This window comes from Procambarus clarkii, chromosome 41, assembly GCF_040958095.1.
Source record: "Procambarus clarkii isolate CNS0578487 chromosome 41, FALCON_Pclarkii_2.0, whole genome shotgun sequence".
NCBI lineage: Eukaryota > Metazoa > Arthropoda > Malacostraca > Decapoda > Cambaridae > Procambarus > Procambarus clarkii.
Window position 1 is genome coordinate 20,783,455 of NC_091190.1, and position 22,264 is coordinate 20,805,718.

The 22,264-nt window shown below is 45.5% G+C and overlaps 1 protein-coding gene across 1 annotated transcript; it reads right to left on the reverse strand.

The window, feature by feature from the left end:
- Positions 1–16,497: 16,497 nt before the first annotated feature.
- Positions 16,498–20,309, reverse strand: LOC123761227 (filaggrin-like). The gene is made up of 2 exons (XM_069339182.1): positions 20,241–20,309; positions 16,498–18,309 (listed from the first exon to the last, which is right to left on the reverse strand). Exons 1-2 carry the CDS (start codon positions 20,307–20,309, stop codon positions 16,498–16,500), a joined length of 1,881 nt encoding a protein of 626 aa, XP_069195283.1.
- Positions 20,310–22,264: the final 1,955 nt, after the last annotated feature.

A 22,264-nucleotide genomic window follows, 5' to 3' on the forward strand; every position in this document is an offset into this window, starting at 1 on the left:
TAGTTTCTAGGGTAACAGGCTAGTTTCTAGGGTAACAGGCTAGTTTCTAGGGTAACAGGCTAGTTTCTAGGGTAACAGGCTAGTTTCTAGGGTAACAGGCTCTCAACAAGAGTTCAGGGACTCCCAAAACTGCACAAAAAATGATTAAATTGTCTGATTAAAGTGATTAAAAGGAATTTACATTTTTAAGACGATGTTCGCCTGTTCGTCATTACATTTTCATCTCTGGTAAACCCCTCTGTTGTCTTCCTGTTCACGATGCAGGATGCTGGAAAACAAAGAAATCGCAAGAACACAAACAAAAACGTTACGGGGGGGGGGGGAAATCGCAAGAACACAAACAAAAACGTTACGGGGGGGGGGGGGAAATCGCAAGAACACAAACAAAAACGTTACGGGGGGGGGGGGGAAATCGCAAGAACACAAACAAAAACGTTACGGGGGGGGGGGAAATCGCAAGAACACAAACAAAAATGTTACGGGGGGGGGGAAATCGCAAGAACACAAACAAAAACGTTACGGGGGGGGGAAATCGCAAGAACACAAACAAAAACGTTACTGGGGGGGGAAATCGCAAGAACACAAACAAAAACGTTAATGGGGGGGGGGAAATCGCAAGAACACAAACAAAAACGTTATTGTAAAACATGTCACAGATAAAAACACAGACACTGGTTACAAGAAAACAATAAAGTGACCAGAATACACATTCAGACTAATGGAAAAACAAGGACATAATAAGAACACTAATACAGGATCAAACAAGTAATTGACAAGAACACGCATGCAGGTTATGGGTATACAACAAATAAATGGTAAAAAACACACCCACGCAAATACAGCAAGAACCCCCCCCCCTCCCCCAAATCTAGGGTGTGTGTGTGTGTGTGTGTGTGGCGTGTGTGTGTGTGTGTGTGTGTGTGTGTGTGTGTGTGTGTGTGTGTGTGTGTGTGTGTGTGTGGAGGTCTCAACCACTGATCTTAACTAGCATGATTCCTCACGCCATACGGCAATCTTAAGCGTAATTCACTACAAATCTCAGTGTTTTTTCAATGGAGGAGAAAAAAAAATGGGAATTATGGAATGAAAAACCAATAGCGAGGGTGGGTTTTGTGGCAGTAAAGGTAATGTGGGGAACTGTGGTAATCCTACACACACGTGATTGTCGGGAATGTTTGAAAATTGCCAGTATGAGCAGCTCTTATCTCGCGCACCGGACCATGGGACACATTTCTGCACACACCCCTGGTTCTTTACCCCCCCTCTCCCTCTCCTACTCCCAGTCACAACCACTACCTCCATCACATCCACTGCCACCATCACCACCACTACCTCCATCACCACCACCACCACCACTACCACCACCACTATCACCACCACTACCCCCATCACCACCACCACCACCAATACCACCATCACCACCACCACCACCAATACCACCATCGCCACCACCACCATCACCACCACCACCACCACCACCATCACCACCACCACCATCACCACCACCACCACCACTAATACCACCACCACCATCACCACCACCACCACCACCACTACCACCATCACCACCACCACTACCACCACCACCACCAATACCACCACCACCATCACCACCACTACCACCATCACAACCACCACCACCACCACCAATACCACCACCACCATCACCACCACGACTACCACCACCACCACTACCACCATCACCACCACCACCACCAATACCACCACCACCATCACCACCACCACCACCACCACCACCATCACCACCACCACCACCACCATCACCACCACCACCACCATCACCACCACCACCACCACCACCACCACCACCACCACCACCACCACCACCACCAGGAGATAGCTACACTATAAGGGGAAGCAAGGACTCCATCACTATTCTATATAATTACAACTCCAAAACGAAAACGCCCATACAAATATAATTATCGTCCACATATACGAAACTTACAAACATTAGAACGGCTTTGAAAAGCTTTTAATAATGATTCATACAAGGCAGTCTATATCACCTATGTTAGACCAATACTCGAATATGCAGCACCCGCCTGGAATCACCACATTTTGAAATACAAAAGATAATTGAAATAGTACAGGGTTTTGCAACAAGATTATACCAGAAAAAAGGGTTAAGCAACTTAGGATACGTCAAGAAAACTAATTGTTATAACCTAAGAAGACAGAGAGAATATATGATCACAACATAGAAGATACTGAGAGGAATAGGCAAAGTGGAGAAGAACAGTCTCTTTATATTCATATAAAGCAGAATAAGCGGACGTTGATGGAAGCTGAAAACGCAAATGAGCCGAAGAAATGTAAGGAAATGTTCATATTCTGTAATGTTGATCAACAGCTTGAATTCTCCGAAAGAGGAAGTTGTGGAAACCTCCCCCAATCACAAAGAATTCGAATGTTAGACAATTTAATTATAATGCTTCAGGTACACGGGAAGTAGCGGGGACATACAGAGCTAAACCTCACTTTCCTCCAGTGGCGGTTAGACTAGACCGGTAAACAACCCCTGCTCTCCTCTACCCCCCTCACCACCCCTCCCCTCCTCTACCCCCTCACAACCCCTCCCCCCCACACAACATCATCTACAGCCACCAACCCCCCCACCACTACCACCCACCTACCACAACCACCACAACATTACGAGTTTACATAGTCTCAACAGAGTGCCAAAAATGAGCGTGGCATCGCTGTAACATAACTCACCGATAATTGGAGCGCCACCCATGGCGCCGGTGCTAATTTTAGTGAAGTTGCGAGTTATTATAATGGAGGTTTATTCCCATATAGAGGCGGTCCGCGCCCCGCCTGGCCACAAGCATATCCCCGAGGGTGTAAAAGGTATGCTAGCGGGCCGGGCTGGAGGCGTGTGGTTATGTTTGCTCGGTAAGATTGACAGGGCACGTAGCGTCTGCCAAAGGTGCTCTCGGGGCTCCGGCAGTATGATTACAACTGAATCTGCCGTGCCAGGGAAGCGATATATAGGCCAAGTAATACCTGGCTCCCCTCCCCCCCCCTATAGCTCCTGTGGTGGAATTAGCGTCTAGTGAGAACCCAACCGCCTTAAATTACCGTGTGATTATCCGTGATGTGTGGCCAAAACGCATTTTGTTCTGCTAACAAGTTAGATTGTACAATCTAAATATAATGATATGTTCCTGTGTATTTATACACGTCTGCAACTTTTGAAGAACTGTCCTCCGACGGGAGTCATTTTCTGGACTACACGTGAAATTAGATTTCATTAGTTGCGTTCTAAGGTAATCCTGTTGGGTTAAGAGCAATGCTAGTTTCCGCAAAGACGGTGAAATGTCTTGAATTGCCTGATATTTCTGCGTTATAAGCTGACTTATGGTCTCTTGTTCCTGATGCCTCCACATGGACGCACGCGAGGAAAGTATTAAAAATACCTGACGTCAATATCTTCCAACAGGTAAGAAGATTAGGAAATTGATTTAGTTGATAATGATTTCATACCAGCCAGCCAGCCAGCCTGCTAGGTAGTGAGAGAAACTGCCCAAAAGTCAATAAGCAACAGTTTTATAAGTGAGAGAGGGAGAGGGAGAGAGAGTGAGAGTGAGAGAGAGAGTGAGAGTGAGAGAGAGAGTGAGAGTGAGAGAGAGAGTGAGAGTGAGAGAGAGAGTGAGAGTGAGAGAGAGAGAGTGAGAGTGAGAGAGAGAGAGTGAGAGGGAGAGAGTGAGAGGGAGAGAGAGAGAGGGAGAGAGAGAGAGTGAGAGAGAGAGAGAGAGAGTGAGAGAGAGAGAGAGAGAGAGAGAGAGAGAGAGAGAGAGAGAGAGAGAGAGAGAGAGAGAGAGAGAGAGAGAGAGAGAGAGAGAGAGAGAGAGAGAGAGAGTAAAAAAAGAAGTCCTGCTAAACATCCACATAATTGAATTAATCAAGTAGATTGCACCCTTCTCGATCACATGATCAAGGAGACCCTAGGTTGAAATATCACCGACCTAAAAGAGGATGGAAGAAAGTATTGATATAATCCATGACCACAATGTATCCAACCTTCTGACACAGCGCACATTCCCTCCTAAGTTATCATGCATTTCTTTTACAAATGTAGGTAGACGAGCCGTATGTCTCCTTCCGACAGAGAAATTTATTTTAGCAGCACCTATGTCTGCAACAATTCACACTAATTGCAAATATATTTTTGCAACAAAGTGAAAAGCGACCAATGTGATTTGCACGGTCTGCCCCTCTCAAGCTGAAAGGTTGACATACAAGTCATGATGAAGTCATGACATCAACAAGAGCCTTGCCACATCTCAGTGCCCAGCTTAGGGGCGTGGTAATTATCAGGAGGAAGTGTTAAGAGAGTACGGCTATATAACACTTGGAAGGGACATGAGAACAAAGAACACATCTGCCAAAGGCCAGAGGGTAATAATCGCGCCCAACCACTTGAACCATCGGGAATCGTATGCCAAGGATCCATCCCCGACCGTTAGAGGGTTACGCGATTTCAGGCAAAAAATCTTGATTTTAGCCCCAAAAAGTTGTATACATTACACAGATGGGTTCATAATATAACACAGGGAGAGTGGCAAACCTGTATCTCGTTCATCGTTGGCAAAGCAGGCGGCGCCACCAGCAATAAGGACACAGTCAAGAACAACGAACACAGGAGCCTGAACCACCAGTACACTTTTATGTGCATAGTATATGAGATCCGTAGCACCCGAGGCAAGTGTGCAAGGAGAACTGGATTACCAGTCTCCTGTTTCAGCACCTAAGTGCTGGGGATCCAGGGCAGAAACGCCTGTTGTTTCATAAGCTCCTACCCACAATCTGAAGCCCTCAGATTCACAATCTTTGACCACTGACTTGAAGCCGACGCCGACTCAAAGACCATAGTTATTTGGCCATAATGAATAGCAGGCGAGTTTTAATATAGATAAATTCTCTGTAATCCTCAACTTGTGGTCTTTCACTGTGCCAACATGAAAATAAGAAAAGGCGTTGCTGGATAAAATAACACACACACACACACACACACACACACACACACACACACACACACACACACACAGCGACATTCCTAGTGGTATGCCACTAGGCTAGTCCCAGAACTAAGAGGCCGGAGTTACGAGGAAAGGCTGCGTGCAATGCACCTCACGTCGCTGGAAAACAGAAGATTTAGCGGAGACATGATCACTACCTACTAAATTCTCAAGAGGAATTGACACGGTAGATAAAGATAAACTGTTTAACACGGATGGTACGCGAGCAAGGGGACACAGGTGGAAACTGAGTATCCACATGAACCACAGGGACGTTAGAAAGAACTTTTTCAGTGTCAGAGTAGTTACCAGATGGAATGCATTAGGTAGTGATGTGGTGGAGGCTGACTCCATACACAGTTTCAAATGTAGATATGATAAGAGCCCAGTAGGCTCAGGAACCTGTACATCAGTTGATTGACAGTTGAGAGGCGGGAGCAAAGAGCTAGAGCTCAACCCCCGCCAGTACAATTAGGTGAATACACATACACACACACACACACACACACACACACACACACACACACACACACACACACACACACACACACATATATATGAAAATGCTTTTAACTAAAGAAGGGAATCTGTGGAGTGTTTTGATATATCTTCCAATTATCATGACAATATGCAGATGAGCTTGGCACTGTGCCAAGCCATTAATTACCAATTAGCGTGGGGCGAGCCAGTAAAGACCAGAGAGGAAGTCTGCCATGCCAGCTAACGTCCCCTCACGAGGCTCAGGTCTGCCCTGGGCACTAATGCTGCCTCGCCGGTCACAACTTGGCCGGGGGTCAATACATTTGTCTTCCTCCGAATACAGTCTTCTCTCATTGTTAAAACTTATTTATGATGGTTATGAACTGTGTTCGCACCAGGATGAGATCTATCGGCAACAGCGGGCGGTGTTAACACATGGATGATGACGTCTATCGGCAACAGCGGGCGGTGTTAACACATGGATGATGACGTCTATCGGCAACAGCGGGCGGTGTTAACACATGGATGATGACGTCTATCGGCAACAGCGGGCGGTGTTAACACATGGATGATGAGGTCTATCGGCATCAGCGGGCGGTGTTAACACATGGATGATGACGTCTATCGGCAACAGCGGGCGGTGTTAACACATGGATGATGAGGTCTATCGGCGACAGCGGGCGGTGTTAGCACATGGATGATGACGTCTATCGGCAACAGCGGGCGGTGTTAACACATGGATGATGAGATCTATCGGCAACAGCGGGCGGTGTTAACACATGGATGATGAGGTCTATCGGCGACAGCGGGCGGTGTTAACACATGGATGATGAGGTCTATCGGCGACAGCGGGCGGTGTTAACACATGGATGATGAGGTCTACCGGCGACAGCGGGCGGTGTTAGCACATGGATGATGAGGTCTATAGGCGACAGCGGGCGGTGTTAACACATGGATGATGACGTCTATCGGCGACAGCGAGCGGTGTTAACACATGGATGATGAAGTCTATCGGCGACAGCGGGCGGTGTTAGCACATGGATGATGACGTCTATCGGCGACAGCGGGCGGTGTTATCACATGGATGATGAGGTCTATCGGCGACATCGGGCGGTGTTAGCACATGGATGATGACGTCTATCGGCAACAGCGGGCGGTGTTATCACATGGATGATGAGGTCTATCGGCAACAGCGGGCGGTGTTAGCACATGGATGATGAGGTCTATCGGCGACAGCGAGCGGTGTTAGCATATGGATGAAGTGCATAAGGGGGCGGCGGCCCCTGCCAAGGGCTGTGCTCCTCACAAGGGAGCCCCAAGTAATTGTAGCCCTAATTGATATTGTTGACGGGAGCTTGGAACTGACCCCGAACACCGAGACACTTGTCCGAAACAGGTTGCCTCTTCTTAATTAACCTTTGGTGTTTGTCGTGTTGACACGCCAGCCGTACGCTTCTCACAGATGGTCGTTGATAATGAAAAGCCTTATACCGAGTTATCGTCAATTCTGCACGGAGGAGGAAAGGAAATTATCAGGAGAATCAATCAGGAGAATCAGGAGAATATTCTCAATCAACTTGAGAATGGTCCAGGACGGACCGAAACGTCGTCGTCCCTTCACCCTTCTAGTGTGTGGTCTGGTCAACATAATTTAGCCACGTTATTGTGACTCATCGCCTGCATATCAGGAGAAAGCGCCAGCCAAGCCATTACGACTATATAGCACTCGGAAGGGGTCAGGATAAGGATTTAGGATGGGACGGGGGGGGGGGGGCAAATGGTGCCCCAACCACTTATAGACGGTCGGGGATTGAACGCCGACCTGCATGACACGAGAACGTCGCTCTACCGTCCTGCCCAATGAAAAGCTTTTCGAGTTTTAAATGTTCTTGTTACACGTTACATTGGTTACAGAGGTTACAGAGTTGTTACATATATTGCATGGGTACACAAGTTAGAGGTTACAGTGGTTAAAGAGATCACAGGCTACAGAGAGTACAGTTATAAATGTTACAGGGGTTACAGTGATTATATATATATATATATATATATATATGTTTTACAGAAGTTACATGTTTCTGCAAAGGAAGCAAACTAGAAATATATCATTGTTCCCTGACGAGGCTGTTTTTTGTGTTAAATTCTAATGCAAACAATCTAAGGCTAATGACAGGGCAGACAATATGAGGCTAATGACAGGGCAGACAATATGAGGCTAATGACAGGGCAGACAATCTGAGGCTAATGGCTTCAGGTTGTTAACTGCTTTCATCCGAGTGTGATGATGTTAGTCTGAATAGTGTTTTTACTTTCATGAGTAAACTAATGCAAATTTTGAGGTGTGTTTAAAAATCTTGCGTTTCTGACCACGTGGGCTGTGTCTAGGCTGAAACAGTCTGGTGACGGCTGTCTGAAGGGGGCCAGTGCGATTCGTAACGGCGTTATGTAGCGTTATATGTGACTTTGTATATGATTTTATACGTGTCACGATGATGTTGCCCTATGTCGTATTATGTATGGTTTTTATATGTGGCTTTATTTATGCCAGTATGCAAACATCTGGCTTTATGTTGGTGGGCAAGCGATTAACTTCGATCCTGTGATTCCAGAGAATTTATAACAATAGATCAGCTGATCACTACTTCATCTCCCTCTCGCCTCTCACTCAACCACTTGGGCTGGACGGTAGAGCGATGGTCTCGCTTCATACAGGTCAGCGTTCAATCCCCGATAAGTGGTTGGGCACAATTCCATCCCCCTCCCCCCGTCCCATCCCAAATCCTTATCCTGACCCCCTTCCCACTGCTATATAGGCGTAATGGCTTGACGCTTTCTCCTGATTGTTCCACGTCCCTCTCGCCTCTGTGATTAGTGTGAAGGTGTATGGTGACCTGTATGGTGTTGGTGTATGGTGACCTGTGTGGTGTTGGTGTATGGTGACCTGTGTGGTGTTGGTGTATGGTGACCTGAATGGTGTTGGTGTATGGTGACCTGTGTGGTGTTGGTGTATGGTGACCTGTATGGTGTTGGTGTATGGTGACCTGTGTGGTGTTGGTGTATGGTGACCTGTGTGGTGTTGGTGTATGGTGACCTGTATGGTGTTGGTGTATGGTGACCTGTATGGTGTTGGTGTATGGTGACCTGTATGGTGTTGGTGTATGGTGACCTGTATGGTGTTGGTGTATGGTGACCTGTATGGTGTTGGTGTATGGTGACCTGTATGGTGTTGGTGTATGGTGACCTGTATGGTGTTGGTGTATGGTGACCTGTATGGTGTTGGTGTATGGTGACCTGTATGGTGTTGGTGTATGGTGACCTGTATGGTGTTGGTGTATGGTGACCTGTGTGGTGTTGGTGTATGGTGACCTGTGTGGTGTTGGTGTATGGTGACCTGTGTGGTGTTGGTGTATGGTGACCTGTATGGTGTTGGTGTATGGTGACCTGTGTGGTGTTGGTGTATGGTGACCTGTGTGGTGTTGGTGTATGGTGACCTGTATGGTGTTGGTGTATGGTGACCTGTATGGTGTTGGTGTATGGTGACCTGTATGGTGTTGGTGTATGGTGACCTGTATGGTGTTGGTGTATGGTGACCTGTGTGGTGTTGGTGTATGGTGACCTGTGTGGTGTTGGTGTATGGTGACCTGTATGGTGTTGGTGTATGGTGACCTGTATGGTGTTGGTGTATGGTGACCTGTATGGTGTTGGTGTATGGTGACCTGTATGGTGTTGGTGTATGGTGACCTGTGTGGTGTTGGTGTATGGTGACCTGTGTGGTGTTGGTGTATGGTGACCTGTATGGTGTTGGTGTATGGTGACCTGTATGGTGACCTGTGTGGTGTTGGTGTATGGTGACCTGTATGGTGTTGGTGTATGGTGACTTGTGTGGTGTTGGTGTATGGTGACCTGTATGGTGTTGGTGTATGGTGACCTGTATGGTGTTGGTGTATGGTGACCTGTATGGTGTTGGTGTATGGTGACCTGTATGGTGACCTGTGTGGTGTTGGTGTATGGTGACCTGTATGGTGTTGGTGTATGGTGACCTGTATGGTGTTGGTGTATGGTGACCTGTATGGTGTTGGTGTATGGTGACCTGTATGGTGTTGGTGTATGGTGACCTGTATGGTGTTGGTGTATGGTGACTTGTGTGGTGTTGGTGTATGGTGACCTGTGTGGTGTTGGTGTATGGTGACCTGTATGGTGTTGGTGTATGGTGACTTGTGTGGTGTCAACACCCATGAACGAGGTCCTCGCTAACTGCTGAGAAGGACTCGTGTATGTGCTTCGTAATTACTTTTTACACGAGGTGATGAGCTGCCATCAGCACTAACGATCATTATCTCTAATGGTTCCGGCCAGTTTATGATCACTGATAACATCCAGATCATATTTATGACCACGGCCCTGGCTAGGCCATGTGGTAATTAAGGGGGTAATTTTGCGGCCAATTATTGCGTTTATTGGGACTAAATTTATCGTAATGATCCGGATCGTTTGACTTCAGGCCGTTGCTAATGACCGGTCACTCTAACTAAGCGTATCCATCGGGAAATTGCACTCGAAAATGTTGCTCTAGAACCCTGTTGCAGATTTGCGGCTCTGTAAGACTGCAAGATTGACTTCAGCACTCTAATAGGGACTTCTTCTTCAGTAACCTTATCACTCCAAGAGTGACTTCAACAGGCTGTGGATCACGGGGGTGAGTAAAGTCTATAAGGAGGCAAGATAGACATTCTTCTCCTTCTTAGGGCGTCACTCCTTGGATGGGGGGAAACATGGGAGGAATTCATAATATGTACCGTCCCTTGGTACATATTATAGAAGGCTTTTATACATTCCCTCCTTGATGGGGAGGGAATGATGATATATATATATATATATATATATATATATATATATATATATATATATATATATATATATATATATATATATATATATATATATATATATATATATATATATATATTAGTATATTTTGGTAGCAGTCTTTCCTGTAGACATATATTATTAAATATGACCGAAAAAGTAAGATTAATAATTCTAACACGAATTTTCTCAATCTTTCGTACATTACGCTTCACTGTTGGAGGTAAATCAAAAATCACTTCTCCAAAATTCATTTTTATTTCTAGTCTGACGCGACACGGGCGCGTTTCGTAAAACTTATTACATTTTCAAAGACTTCACAAATACACAACTGATTAGAACGTATCTCTGATTTTATATCTACATTTGAGTGAGGTGGGAGGGGTGATGTGGCATTAACACAAGACAGAAAACGAGGGGATATTAATAGGGTATTAAAAGTATCAACACAAGACAGAACAGAAACAATGGGTATTGAATAGAAGTGTTTGTAGAAAGCCTATTGGTCCATATTTCTTGATGCTTCTATATTGGAGCGGAGTCTTGAGGTGGGTAGAATATAGTTGTGCAATAATTGGCTGTTGATTGCTGGTGTTGACTTCTTGATGTGTAGTGCCTCGCAAACGTCAAGCCGCCTGCTATCGCTGTATCTATCGATGATTTCTGTGTTGTTTACTAGGATTTCTCTGGCGATGGTTTGGTTATGGGAAGAGATTATATGTTCCTTAATGGAGCCCTGTTGCTTATGCATCGTTAAACGCCTAGAAAGAGATGTTGTTGTCTTGCCTATATACTGGGTTTTTTGGAGCTTACAGTCCCCAAGTGGGCATTTGAAGGCATAGACGACATTAGTCTCTTTTAAAGCGTTCTGTTTTGTGTCTGGAGAGTTTCTCATGAGTAGGCTGGCCGTTTTTCTGGTTTTATAGTAAATCGTCAGTTGTATCCTCTGATTTTTGTCTGTAGGGATAACGTTTCTATTAACAATATCTTTCAGGACCCTTTCCTCCGTTTTATGAGCTGTGGAAAAGAAGTTCCTGTAAAATAGTCTAATAGGGGGTATAGGTGTTGTGTTAGTTGTCTCTTCAGAGGTTGCATGGCTTTTCACTTTCCTTCTTATGATGTCTTCGATGAAACCATTGGAGAAGCCGTTATTGACTAGGACCTGCCTTACCCTACAGAGTTCTTCTCTCTGTAGGGTACTCTGAAGAACTCTGTAGGGTAAGGCAGGTCCTAGTCAATAACGGCTTCTCCAATGGTTTCATCGAAGACATCATAAGAAGGAAAGTGAAAAGCCATGCAACCTCTGAAGAGACAACTAACACAACACCAATACCCCCTATTAGACTATTTTACAGGAACTTCTTTTCCACAGCTCATAAAACGGAGGAAAGGGTCCTGAAAGATATTGTTAATAGAAACGTTATCCCTACAGACAAAAATCAGAGGATACAACTGACGATTTACTATAAAACCAGAAAAACGGCCAGCCTACTCATGAGAAACTCTCCAGACACAAAACAGAACGCTTTAAAAGAGACTAATGTCGTCTATGCCTTCAAATGCCCACTTGGGGACTGTAAGCTCCAAAAACCCAGTATATAGGCAAGACAACAACATCTCTTTCTAGGCGTTTAACGATGCATAAGCAACAGGGCTCCATTAAGGAACATATAATCTCTTCCCATAACCAAACCATCGCCAGAGAAATCCTAGTAAACAACACAGAAATCATCGATAGATACAGCGATAGCAGGCGGCTTGACGTTTGCGAGGCACTACACATCAAGAAGTCAACACCAGCAATCAACAGCCAATTATTGCACAACTATATTCTACCCACCTCAAGACTCCGCTCCAATATAGAAGCATCAAGAAATATGGACCAATAGGCTTTCTACAAACACTTCTATTCAATACCCATTGTTTCTGTTCTGTCTTGTGTTGATACTTTTAATACCCTATTAATATCCCCTCGTTTTCTGTCTTGTGTTAATGCCACATCACCCCTCCCACCTCACTCAAATGTAGATATAAAATCAGAGATACGTTCTAATCAGTTGTGTATTTGTGAAGTCTTTGAAAATGTAATAAGTTTTACGAAACGCGCCCGTGTCGCGTCAGACTAGAAATAAAAATGAATTTTGGAGAAGTGATTTTTGATTTACCTCCAACAGTGAAGCGTAATGTACGAAAGATTGAGAAAATTCGTGTTAGAATTATTAATCTTACTTTTTCGGTCATATTTAATAATATATATATATATATATATATATATATATATATATATATATATATATATATATATATATATATATATATATATATATATTGAACACTGGAGTAGACGCACGATTTACAGGATGAAGTTTTCCGAGGAGTTAAGCCAGCTCTCGGCTCTTAATATTAATATTGTACTGGCGTTTGATCCATACCTAGTTATTATCACAGTTACTATCACCTTTCTTATTATTACTCTCGTCGTGTATTCGCCTTCCTCTATCTTCCATGTTTATCTTTTTCGGGTGGAATTCATACTCATTTATATTATACGATTATATATATTAAGATTATACGTATTATACGAAGTTTGAAGCAATGCCTTTGTGAGGTTTTCCTGCTGTATGATATATTTCCAAAAATCCAGGAAGCAATATACACAAATATACATGGCATCTTGCTGCGGTAAGATGTATGTATATTTGACCTTCTCAGCACTGCCGGAAGCTAGTTCTGGTGTCATCTCAGGGAGTGAAACACAGCGCCGTAAGAGACTCTCTATAAACATGAGGTACTCCGCTGTGGATTGCTATCGACGCCGCACTGCCAATAAAGACCAGTGATAGAGTCAGCCAGCAGTTGATGACAGTGTCCCACACCTCACTGTGGCATGTTGTGGCTGCTGCTGTTGCTGGTGGTGGTGGTGGTGGTGGTGCTGTAGCTGCTGCTGGTGGTCGTGCTGTAGCAGCTGGTGGAGGTGCTACAGCTGCTGGTGGTGGTGGTGCTACAGCTGCTGGTGGTGGTGGTGGTGGTGCTACAGCTGGTGGTGGTGGTGGTGGTGGTGGTGCTACAGCTGGTGGTGGTGGTGGTGGTGGTGCTACAGCTGCTGGTGGTGGTGGTGGTGGTGGGGGTGTTGTAGATGCTGGTGGTGGTGGTAGTGGCGGTGCTGCAGCTGCTGGTGGTGGTGCTGTAAGCTGGTGGTGGTGGTGCTGCAGCTGCTGCAGCTGCTGCTACTGCCATGCAGCGGGGTTTAGAGATGAGTATATGTTTGAGTATAAGTTTCTAATATTCATGGAGCACCGGTACAAATTTCCTTCTGGGATTATTACAGAACTGGAAGATAGAACACTTGAGTATTCCATCAGACGTTAAAGACTTTTACAGCCTGAGCTGGGTCCAATCTCCATTCCTAAACATTCCTGACAAGAGAAAACACTCATTTAGTGTTTACCAAGTTTGCCGAGTGATTATGGCCCAAGTTGACGCAAGGCTCCGATGAAAGCTTGATTAGGAACTAACTCTTTCACTCTTTGATCATTGGCCGTGGATGACAGAGCAGCAAACACTTTGAGTTTCAACACATCAAAGGCCTCCCGGTCCAATAAGTCCGCCCGAGTTCTTTGCTGGCTGATATCCATAGCCTGCGTTTTGTGGATGTACCCTTCTGCTTCATTTCTACGGAAAACAATATATATATATATATATTTTTATTTTTTTTTTGTTTACCAAAATGCATTTGTTAAGGACTGATGATAGGTGGACAGTTGTATCTACAGTAAAACACGATTGTAAGCGAGGTATATACGAGACTGTAGTGGGCCCTTTCCCAAGGTCACGTGTGATCGTACGCGATTTCATTTTTCCACCATATCTTTAACCTTGTCATCAGGTGTCGACGTGATATTTGCCAGACACACTTCCTTGAAACGGGTCATACGAGTAGAGGTCAATTGCTGGGTTGTAAGGGCCGTATGGTGGGTGCTCAAGGGCTATGATGAGGTCCTTTATGTCAATCATTAGTGCCGTTGTAGACACTCGCTCTTCACTCCAGCGAGTATTTATTTTTATTTATTTGATTTATATATATACAAGAAGGTACATTGGGATTGAAGTTCACATCATTTGAATATAATTCTTGTTTCAGTTCCTCCAGAAGGGTGGACTGGATGGCAATATTACTAGTCTTCCTTCCTCCCCGGGGAAGGAAAACTGGCTTCAACATCCGCTCAGAAATAGAGTCGATATGACCTTTCCAGGCTTACGGGCTATTTATGCCCGTGCCACCTCCTGGTTGGCTTAATCTTAATCAATCCCCAATCTTTCCAGACGATTAATTTACCTTGACTGTCCTGGAACTAGGTGAAATGGGGGTGCCGCTATTATATTTGCCATTGCTCTCTTGCTAATATTTGCATAGGTCCGGGCCTCGCGACGCAGTTGAGTGCCTCCATGCTGGCTTTATAATTGATGATGGAGTTAACCATTTTCTATCGCTTTGGAGATCAGAACGAATGAATTTTTGTGTGTAGATGGATATCAGTGTTTTGTAAGTTATCAGCTTTCCAGCTTTTGGGTTCAAAGTTGTTTGGGAGGCATCATGTAATTTATTATCTAGAGCAACTGGGGGTCGTCTCATTTCCCAAAAGCAGAAAATTTGTGTATGTTTGAGTAGCAAGCACTAAGCAACACTCTACATCCTGTGGTTATTTGAATCCTGCGCGTATACCAGACATTAATCTGAATAGAACACTTGATGAGATCAACATTCACGTCACTCACAAGTGCACTTATGAACTTAATCGCTTCTGTATATATTAGAGAACAGTACCCAAAAACTACCTTAACTTTCGAAATTGGTATATACGCATATATTCTTTGATGGCACTTTGTTTGTATGTACATAATTCATTATGTTGCTAATTGTTTTCGAAAGAGCAAACATTCTTGCATCTCTTCTCGGTTTTGCTGATACCAATTTGGAATTGAAATATGCACTGCTTGTAGGATTCGAACGTAGGTCTGGAGATATCAGAGCCACTTCCCCACTCGGTACACAGACACGCTCTCAGTCTTGTATACATCGGTGTGGACGATGAGATGTGAGTATAAAGAGTATGATGAAGTCTGAGATCAAAGGCTGTATTTCCGTTCCCTCTCCCATATCAACGCCATTAAATTGCTTTCAAGTTTTCTTCCATTTTAATTTTCAAGTTTTGGTATCTTGACTCCTGTATACTAATGGCATTTCAAGTTGCATCAGTGATTCATTAATTGATTAGCGCAAAAAATACGTCTGCAGTCAGTGTTGCAATACTGAGCGTCGATGTTGCTCCTGCAATAGCCAATATTGGAGCGGCAATGTTTGACACAAAAGTAATGGAGGAAGCCATCAAGGGAAGAAGAAGACGGGTATCAAGAAGTCACTCAAGTGGACAGTAAATTGGTGGCTTTCCTGTGTGAAAGGAAGTGCGGGTAGGGGGGGGGGGGGTTAAAGAAGCTCGTGTTTGGGTTTCATTCTGTGGCCATTCACCCGCATGTGTACCTTTCATCTGTGTGGGCCGCCCTCAGGTGGCCCCTGTCCCTCCCGGCTCCCCTCCCTGCTCCAGGGCCCCCTGGCGATGGGGGGGCTCCTTGCCCTCCAGGCCCAGTACTCGAGGGCCCCTGGCGATGGGGCTCCTTGCCATCCTGGTCCAGTACTCGAGGGCCCTGGCGATGGGGGCTCCTTCCCCTCCAGGTCCAGTACTCGAGGGCCCTGGCGATGGGGGCTCCTTCCCCTCCAGGTCCAGTACTCGAGGGCCCTGGCGATGGGTAGTCGACGACATTCCTGGCGTTCGTCAGGTGTTGGTTGTTAAGATGCATTTACTTGTATGCGTACTCAAGATGTTTGTCAAGACGAAAATGTGACCAGATCAAGTTAAGTGTGCACTATCAAAGGTGCGTAAGAACTCCTTACACTGGAGTCTTATTTCCTCATTATATATCGCAGCCTGTTATTACGAAATGACAAGCGTCTAATCTGTACGCTTTAACCGTCCATATGCGTACGAACCTAGACCGATTCCAGTAGAGGGTTTTAATTAAGCTGTTGAATGTCGCGGGGAATAAAATGCTACGCGTTGTAAGAATGTTTCGCGAACAAGTATTTATGACTGATTAGTGATGAGGGCGTATCTTCGCCCCTCTCTCTGTTTGTGCGTAATTTGCAAAGTGAATTGTGAATTCCCGTTTCTTTTCTCGTGCTGGGAGGTCTCGTGGTTGGAGGTCTCGTGCTGGGAGTTCTCGTGCTGGGAGGTCTCGGCGCTGGGAGGTCTCGTGCTGGGAGGTCTCGTGCTGGGAGTTCTCGTGCTGGGAGGTCTCGGCGCTGGGAGGTCTCGTGCTGGGAGGTCTCGTGCTGGGAGGTCTCGTGCTGCGAGGTCACGTGCTGGGAGGTCTTGTGCCGGGAGGCCACGTGCCGGGAGGTCTCGTGGTTGGAGGTCTCGTGCTGGGAGGTCTCGTGCCGGGAGGTCTCGTGCTGGGAGTTCTCGTACTGGGAGGTCTCGTGCCGGGAGGTCTCGTTGTGGGAGGTCACGTGCTGGGAGGTCTCGTACTGGGAGGTCTCGTACTGGGAGGTCTCGTGCTGGGAGGTCACGTGTTGAGAGGTCTCGTGCCGGGAGGTCTCGTGCTGGGAGGTCTCGTGCTTGGAGGTCTCGTGCTGGGAGTTCTCGTCCTGGGAGGTCTCGTGCCGGGAGGCCACGTGCCGGGAGGTCTCGTGCCGGGAGGTCTCGTGCTGGGAGGTCACGTGCTGGGAGGTCTCGTGCCGGGAGGTCTCGTGCTGGGAGGTCTCGTGCCGGGAGGTCTCGTGCTGGGAGGTCTCGTGCCGGGAGGTCTCGTGCTGGGAGGCCACGTGCCGGGAGGTCTCGTGCTGGGAGGTCACGTGCTGGGAGGTCTCGTGCTGGGAGGTCTCGTGCTGGGAGGCCACGTGCCGGGAGGTCTCGTGCTGGGAGGTCTCGTGCCGGGAGGTCTCGTGCTGGGAGGTCTCGTGCCGGGAGGCCACGTGCTGGGAGGTCTCGTGCTGGGAGGCCACGTGCTGGGAGGTCTCGTGCTGGGAGGTCACGTGCTGGGAGGTCTCGTGCTGGGAGGTCTCGTGCTGGGAGGTCTCGTGCTGGGAGGCCACGTGCTGGGAGGCCACGTGCTGGGAGGTCTCGTGCTGGGAGGTCACGTGCTGGGAGGTCTCGTGCTGGGAGGCCACGTGCTGGGAGGTCTCGTTGTGGGAGGTCTCGTTGTGGGAGGTCTCGTGCTGGGAGGTCTCGTGCTGGGAGGCCACGTGCTGGGAGGTCTCGTTGTGGGAGGTCTCGTGCTGGGAGGTCTCGTGCTGGGAGGTCTCGTGCTGGGAGGCCACGTGCTGGGAGGTCTCGTTGTGGGAGGTATCGTGCTGGGAGGTCTCGTGCTGGGAGGTCTCGTGCTGGGAGGTCTCGTGCTGGGAGGTCTCGTGCTGGGAGGCCACGTGCTGGGAGGCCACGTGCTGGGAGGTCTCGTGCTGGGAGGTCACGTGCTGGGAGGTCTCGTGCTGGGAGGCCACGTGCTGGGAGGTCTCGTTGTGGGAGGTCTCGTTGTGGGAGGTCTCGTGCTGGGAGGTCTCGTGCTGGGAGGTCTCGTTGTGGGAGGTCTCGTGCTGGGAGGTCTCGTTGTGGGAGGTCTCGTGCTGGGAGGCCACGTGCTGGGAGGTCTCGTTGTGGGAGGTCTCGTTGTGGGAGGTCTCGTGCTGGGAGGTCTCGTGCTGGGAGGTCTCGTGCTGGGAGGTCTCGTGCTGGGAGGCCACGTGCTGGGAGGTCTCGTTGTGGGAGGTCTCGTTGTGGGAGGTCTCGTTGTGGGAGGTCTCGTGCTGGGAGGCCACGTGCTGGGAGGTCTCGTTGTGGGAGGTCTCGTTGTGGGAGGTCTCGTGCTGGGAGGTGACCACACACCTGCAGCTGTGACCACACACCTGCAGCTGTGACCACACACCTGCAGCTGTGACCACACACCTGCAGCTGTGACCACACACCTGCAGCTGTGATCACACACACCTGCAGCTGTGACCACACACCTGCAGCTGTGACCACACACCTGCAACCACACCTGCAACCACACCTGCAGCTGTGACCACACACCTGCAGCTGTGATCACGATAATCTACTCTTCCTTGACTTTCACTCCCCTGATAAGAAAATATTAAGACCACCACCGTCTCTTCTAAATTATTATATCAAATCACTTTAACTTTAGAATATAGATGTAGCGGCGAGGGTTTTATACTGTGAATAAAACATAATTTGGCATATTTTTTTATTGGCCACCAGAGCCAGCTAATTATTTGTATTGCTTTTTTTTCTAATGATATGCTAGATATCCAACGATATCACGCATAGAATCACAACAGAATAGGTGACCTAGCTGCCACCCACAAGGACTTTGAAAAGTCGTCGAACTTTTCACATGTTGTTTACCTAACATTGTTATGGTCTTCGGGGGGATTGTATTGAAGAGTAGTGCATTTTATCACGCCATACAAAAGAGTTAAAAAACACACTTATCGAAGCCAGCCACAAAAATATGGGCCCTGTGTGTGGTACGATCTTTTTTTTTTTTTTTTCTGGCGCCGTCACATAGCTGCTCCCTTTTGAGGGCCGCGGTACAAAAATGCTTCGGCCCGCTGTTGTTACTCATTTAAGCATACAATAGATGCGTGGCTGAACAGGTGGGGAGTGTGGCAGCGGACGGGTTTATATTAGGAGAGAAGGATAAGCAGATACGCAGACAAAAACAGAGAGAGAACTATTAGGAGAAAGCACCAAGCCATTACGACTATATAGCACTGGGAAGGGATCAGGATAAGGATTTGGGATGGGACGGGGGAAAGGAATGGTATCCAACCACTTGGACGGTCGGGGATTGAAAAAAAAGACAGAGAGACAAGGAACAAAGGGTGTTATTACTAGTCTTCCTAAACTGTGAGGAGTAACATAGTTCCGGTGATTAGTCTGGTTCGAAGCCTCCGTCTCGCAGGATAGTTTGTGAGGTGTGATTCTCAATTTGACAAATGCAATAATTTTTAAATCACTGATAAATGTAGCTTCTAAATCTAAATGTTGCATATACAGTATATAATTACATATATGTTATTCTTATGACTTTGGTAAATAATTTCATGTCACTTTGTGTAATGTATCCCAGCTATAAATGTACAAACATTTATGAATAGTCTTTGAATTTGAATATCTGAGATAAGTGGAGTCGACCAGGTCCAGAAGACCTGGTACCTCGCAGTAGGCCAGACCTAGAAGACCTGGTACTTCACAGTAGACCAGACCCAGAAGACCTGGTACTTCACACTAGACCAGGCCCAGAAGACCTGGTACCTCACAGAAAATGAACAAAAAATGGTCTCTCTCTCTCTCCTTCTCTCTCTCTCTCTCTCTCTCTCTCTCTCTCTCTCTCTCTCTCTCTCTCTCTCTCTCCCCCTCTCTCTCTCTCTCTCTCTTTCTCTCCCTCTCTCTCTCTCTCTCTCTCTCTCTCTCTCTCTCTCTCTCTCTCTCTCTCTCTCTCTCTCTCTCTCTCTCTCTCTCTCTCTCTCTCTCTCTCTCTCTCTCTCTCTCTCTCTCTCTCTCTCTCTCTCTCTCTCTCTCTCTCTCTCTCTCTCTCTCTCTCCCTCTCTCTCTCTCTCTCCCTCTCTCTCTCTCTCTCTCTCTCTCTCTCTCTCTCTCTCTCTCTCTCTCTCTCTCTCTCTCTCCTTCCTGGAAGTTCAGGAGCAACTAGAAGGAGAAGACTGAGAACATCTTTGGAGTCAGAGGAGGAGGATGGCACCCATCGTCCCAGGGGTCAACCCCAGACACGCACCTTAACCCACGGACCACGATACGCTCTCAAGAGTTTGCTCATAGATATATCACGTGATTGTATTTTCATTGTGTAAAAGATTGTATGTTGTTGTATTTTTGTATCCAAATTGTTTTATTTTTTGTTGCAATTATTAAATGTTGACCTATGCACTACGATAACTAACGAATTTTCTCGTTAATGTCCGGGGCTTATGTCCAGTGACGTCTCTAGAAGTCTGTGACAAATATTAATGTCCAGTCATGTCACAAGCAGTTCACAAGGTTATATTCACTAGCCGAGAGGAGTTATGTCCAGTAGGTGGTGAACATAACTCCTTTCAGCTAGATGAAAATCAGTCGATCCTATTTAGTTTGTAAAGCTGCTTACTTCTCTATAAATCTCCTCTCCGCTTCTCTAACAACCTCCTTTACACTGATGCTGTTAACCAAATCCTTATATATATATATATATATATATATATATATATATATATATATATATATATATATATATATATATATATATATATATATATATATATATATATATATATATATATTGGTAGCAGTCTTTCTTGTAAACATATGTTGTTGAATATGACCGAAAAGGTAAGATTAATAATTCTAACACGAATTTTCTCAATATTTCTTATATTTTTCTTCATTGTCAGTGGTAATAAAGATATCAATTCTCCAAAATTCATTTTTTTTAATTGACGCCTGAACGCGTCTCGTAATGCTTATTACACTTTCAAAGACTTAATTTACACATGTTATTGTTTCAGATTTAGCTACTCAGAACGAAGTGTCTATGTAGTACGGGATATGGTGAGCCCGTAATTAAGTTCGGTTATCCGCGATAACCTTGTTTCTGTAATATTTGGTCTAAGTTTAACATGGAGGAGAAGATTCCTCCTTTTTCCCTGTTTATTTATCGCTTCTGTTTTAGTGCACTGGTTTTAGTCCTGTTTTATTAACATTATCTTGGTGGCGGATGTAGATGCAGAATGCTCACTAATGAGTCCCATTCCTCAACGGCTTTTCTAATCATTGTAGTCGCGGTGGAATGTGCATCTAATGCAGCTGCTGTCGTTGGATTAATGTTGAGTTTGATGCGCAGGCCTTCAGTAGCTTCACATTCCAGTTAGTAGTGCAATAGTGGCGCCTCTGCTTCTATTTCATAGATGTGACACTCTTTAACTATTTGGGTTCATTACCTCCCAGCAGCACTTGTAACCAAACCAGAGTCTGTGTATGGCTACTGCAATATCTCTGGATATCTTTTTGTCAGGCTTGAAATTCGAGTAACCAGTGGCTTGTTCGTACTATATCACAGTGAATCTTCCTTCCGCTACTTTGGCTCTGTGGCGACTTTAATTTACACACAGATTCATCAAACTTATACTCATTTTGGGTGAGGTGATATGGTACAAAGTTTTGGGTGAGGTGAACAAACTTATGACAAACACAAGACAGAACACGAAACAATGGGTATAAATTGGATATGAGAACTGCAGAGCTCCATATCACCTCACCCAAAAGCAGTATAAGTTTGATGAATCTGTGTGTAAATTAAGTCTTTGAAAATGTAATAAGCATTACGAAACGCGTTCAGGCATCAGACAATTAAAAAATGAATTTTGGAGAATTGATATTTTTATTACCACCGACAGTGAAGAAAAACATAAGAAATATTGAGAAAATTCGTGTTAGAATTATTTCCTTTTTCCTTACCTTTTCGGTCATATTCAACAATATATATATATATATATATATATATGTATATATATATATATATATATATATATATATATATATATATATATATATATATATATATATATATATATGTATATATATATATATATATATATATATATATATATATATATATATATATATATATATATATATATATATATATATATATATATATATATATATATATGCTTAGCGCTAAGCTTGAATGGTCTCCAAGCTAACGTGCATCAGAAAACTCTTGATCCCTGAAAAATTCGAACCCGTACAGCCAGGACCTCCATG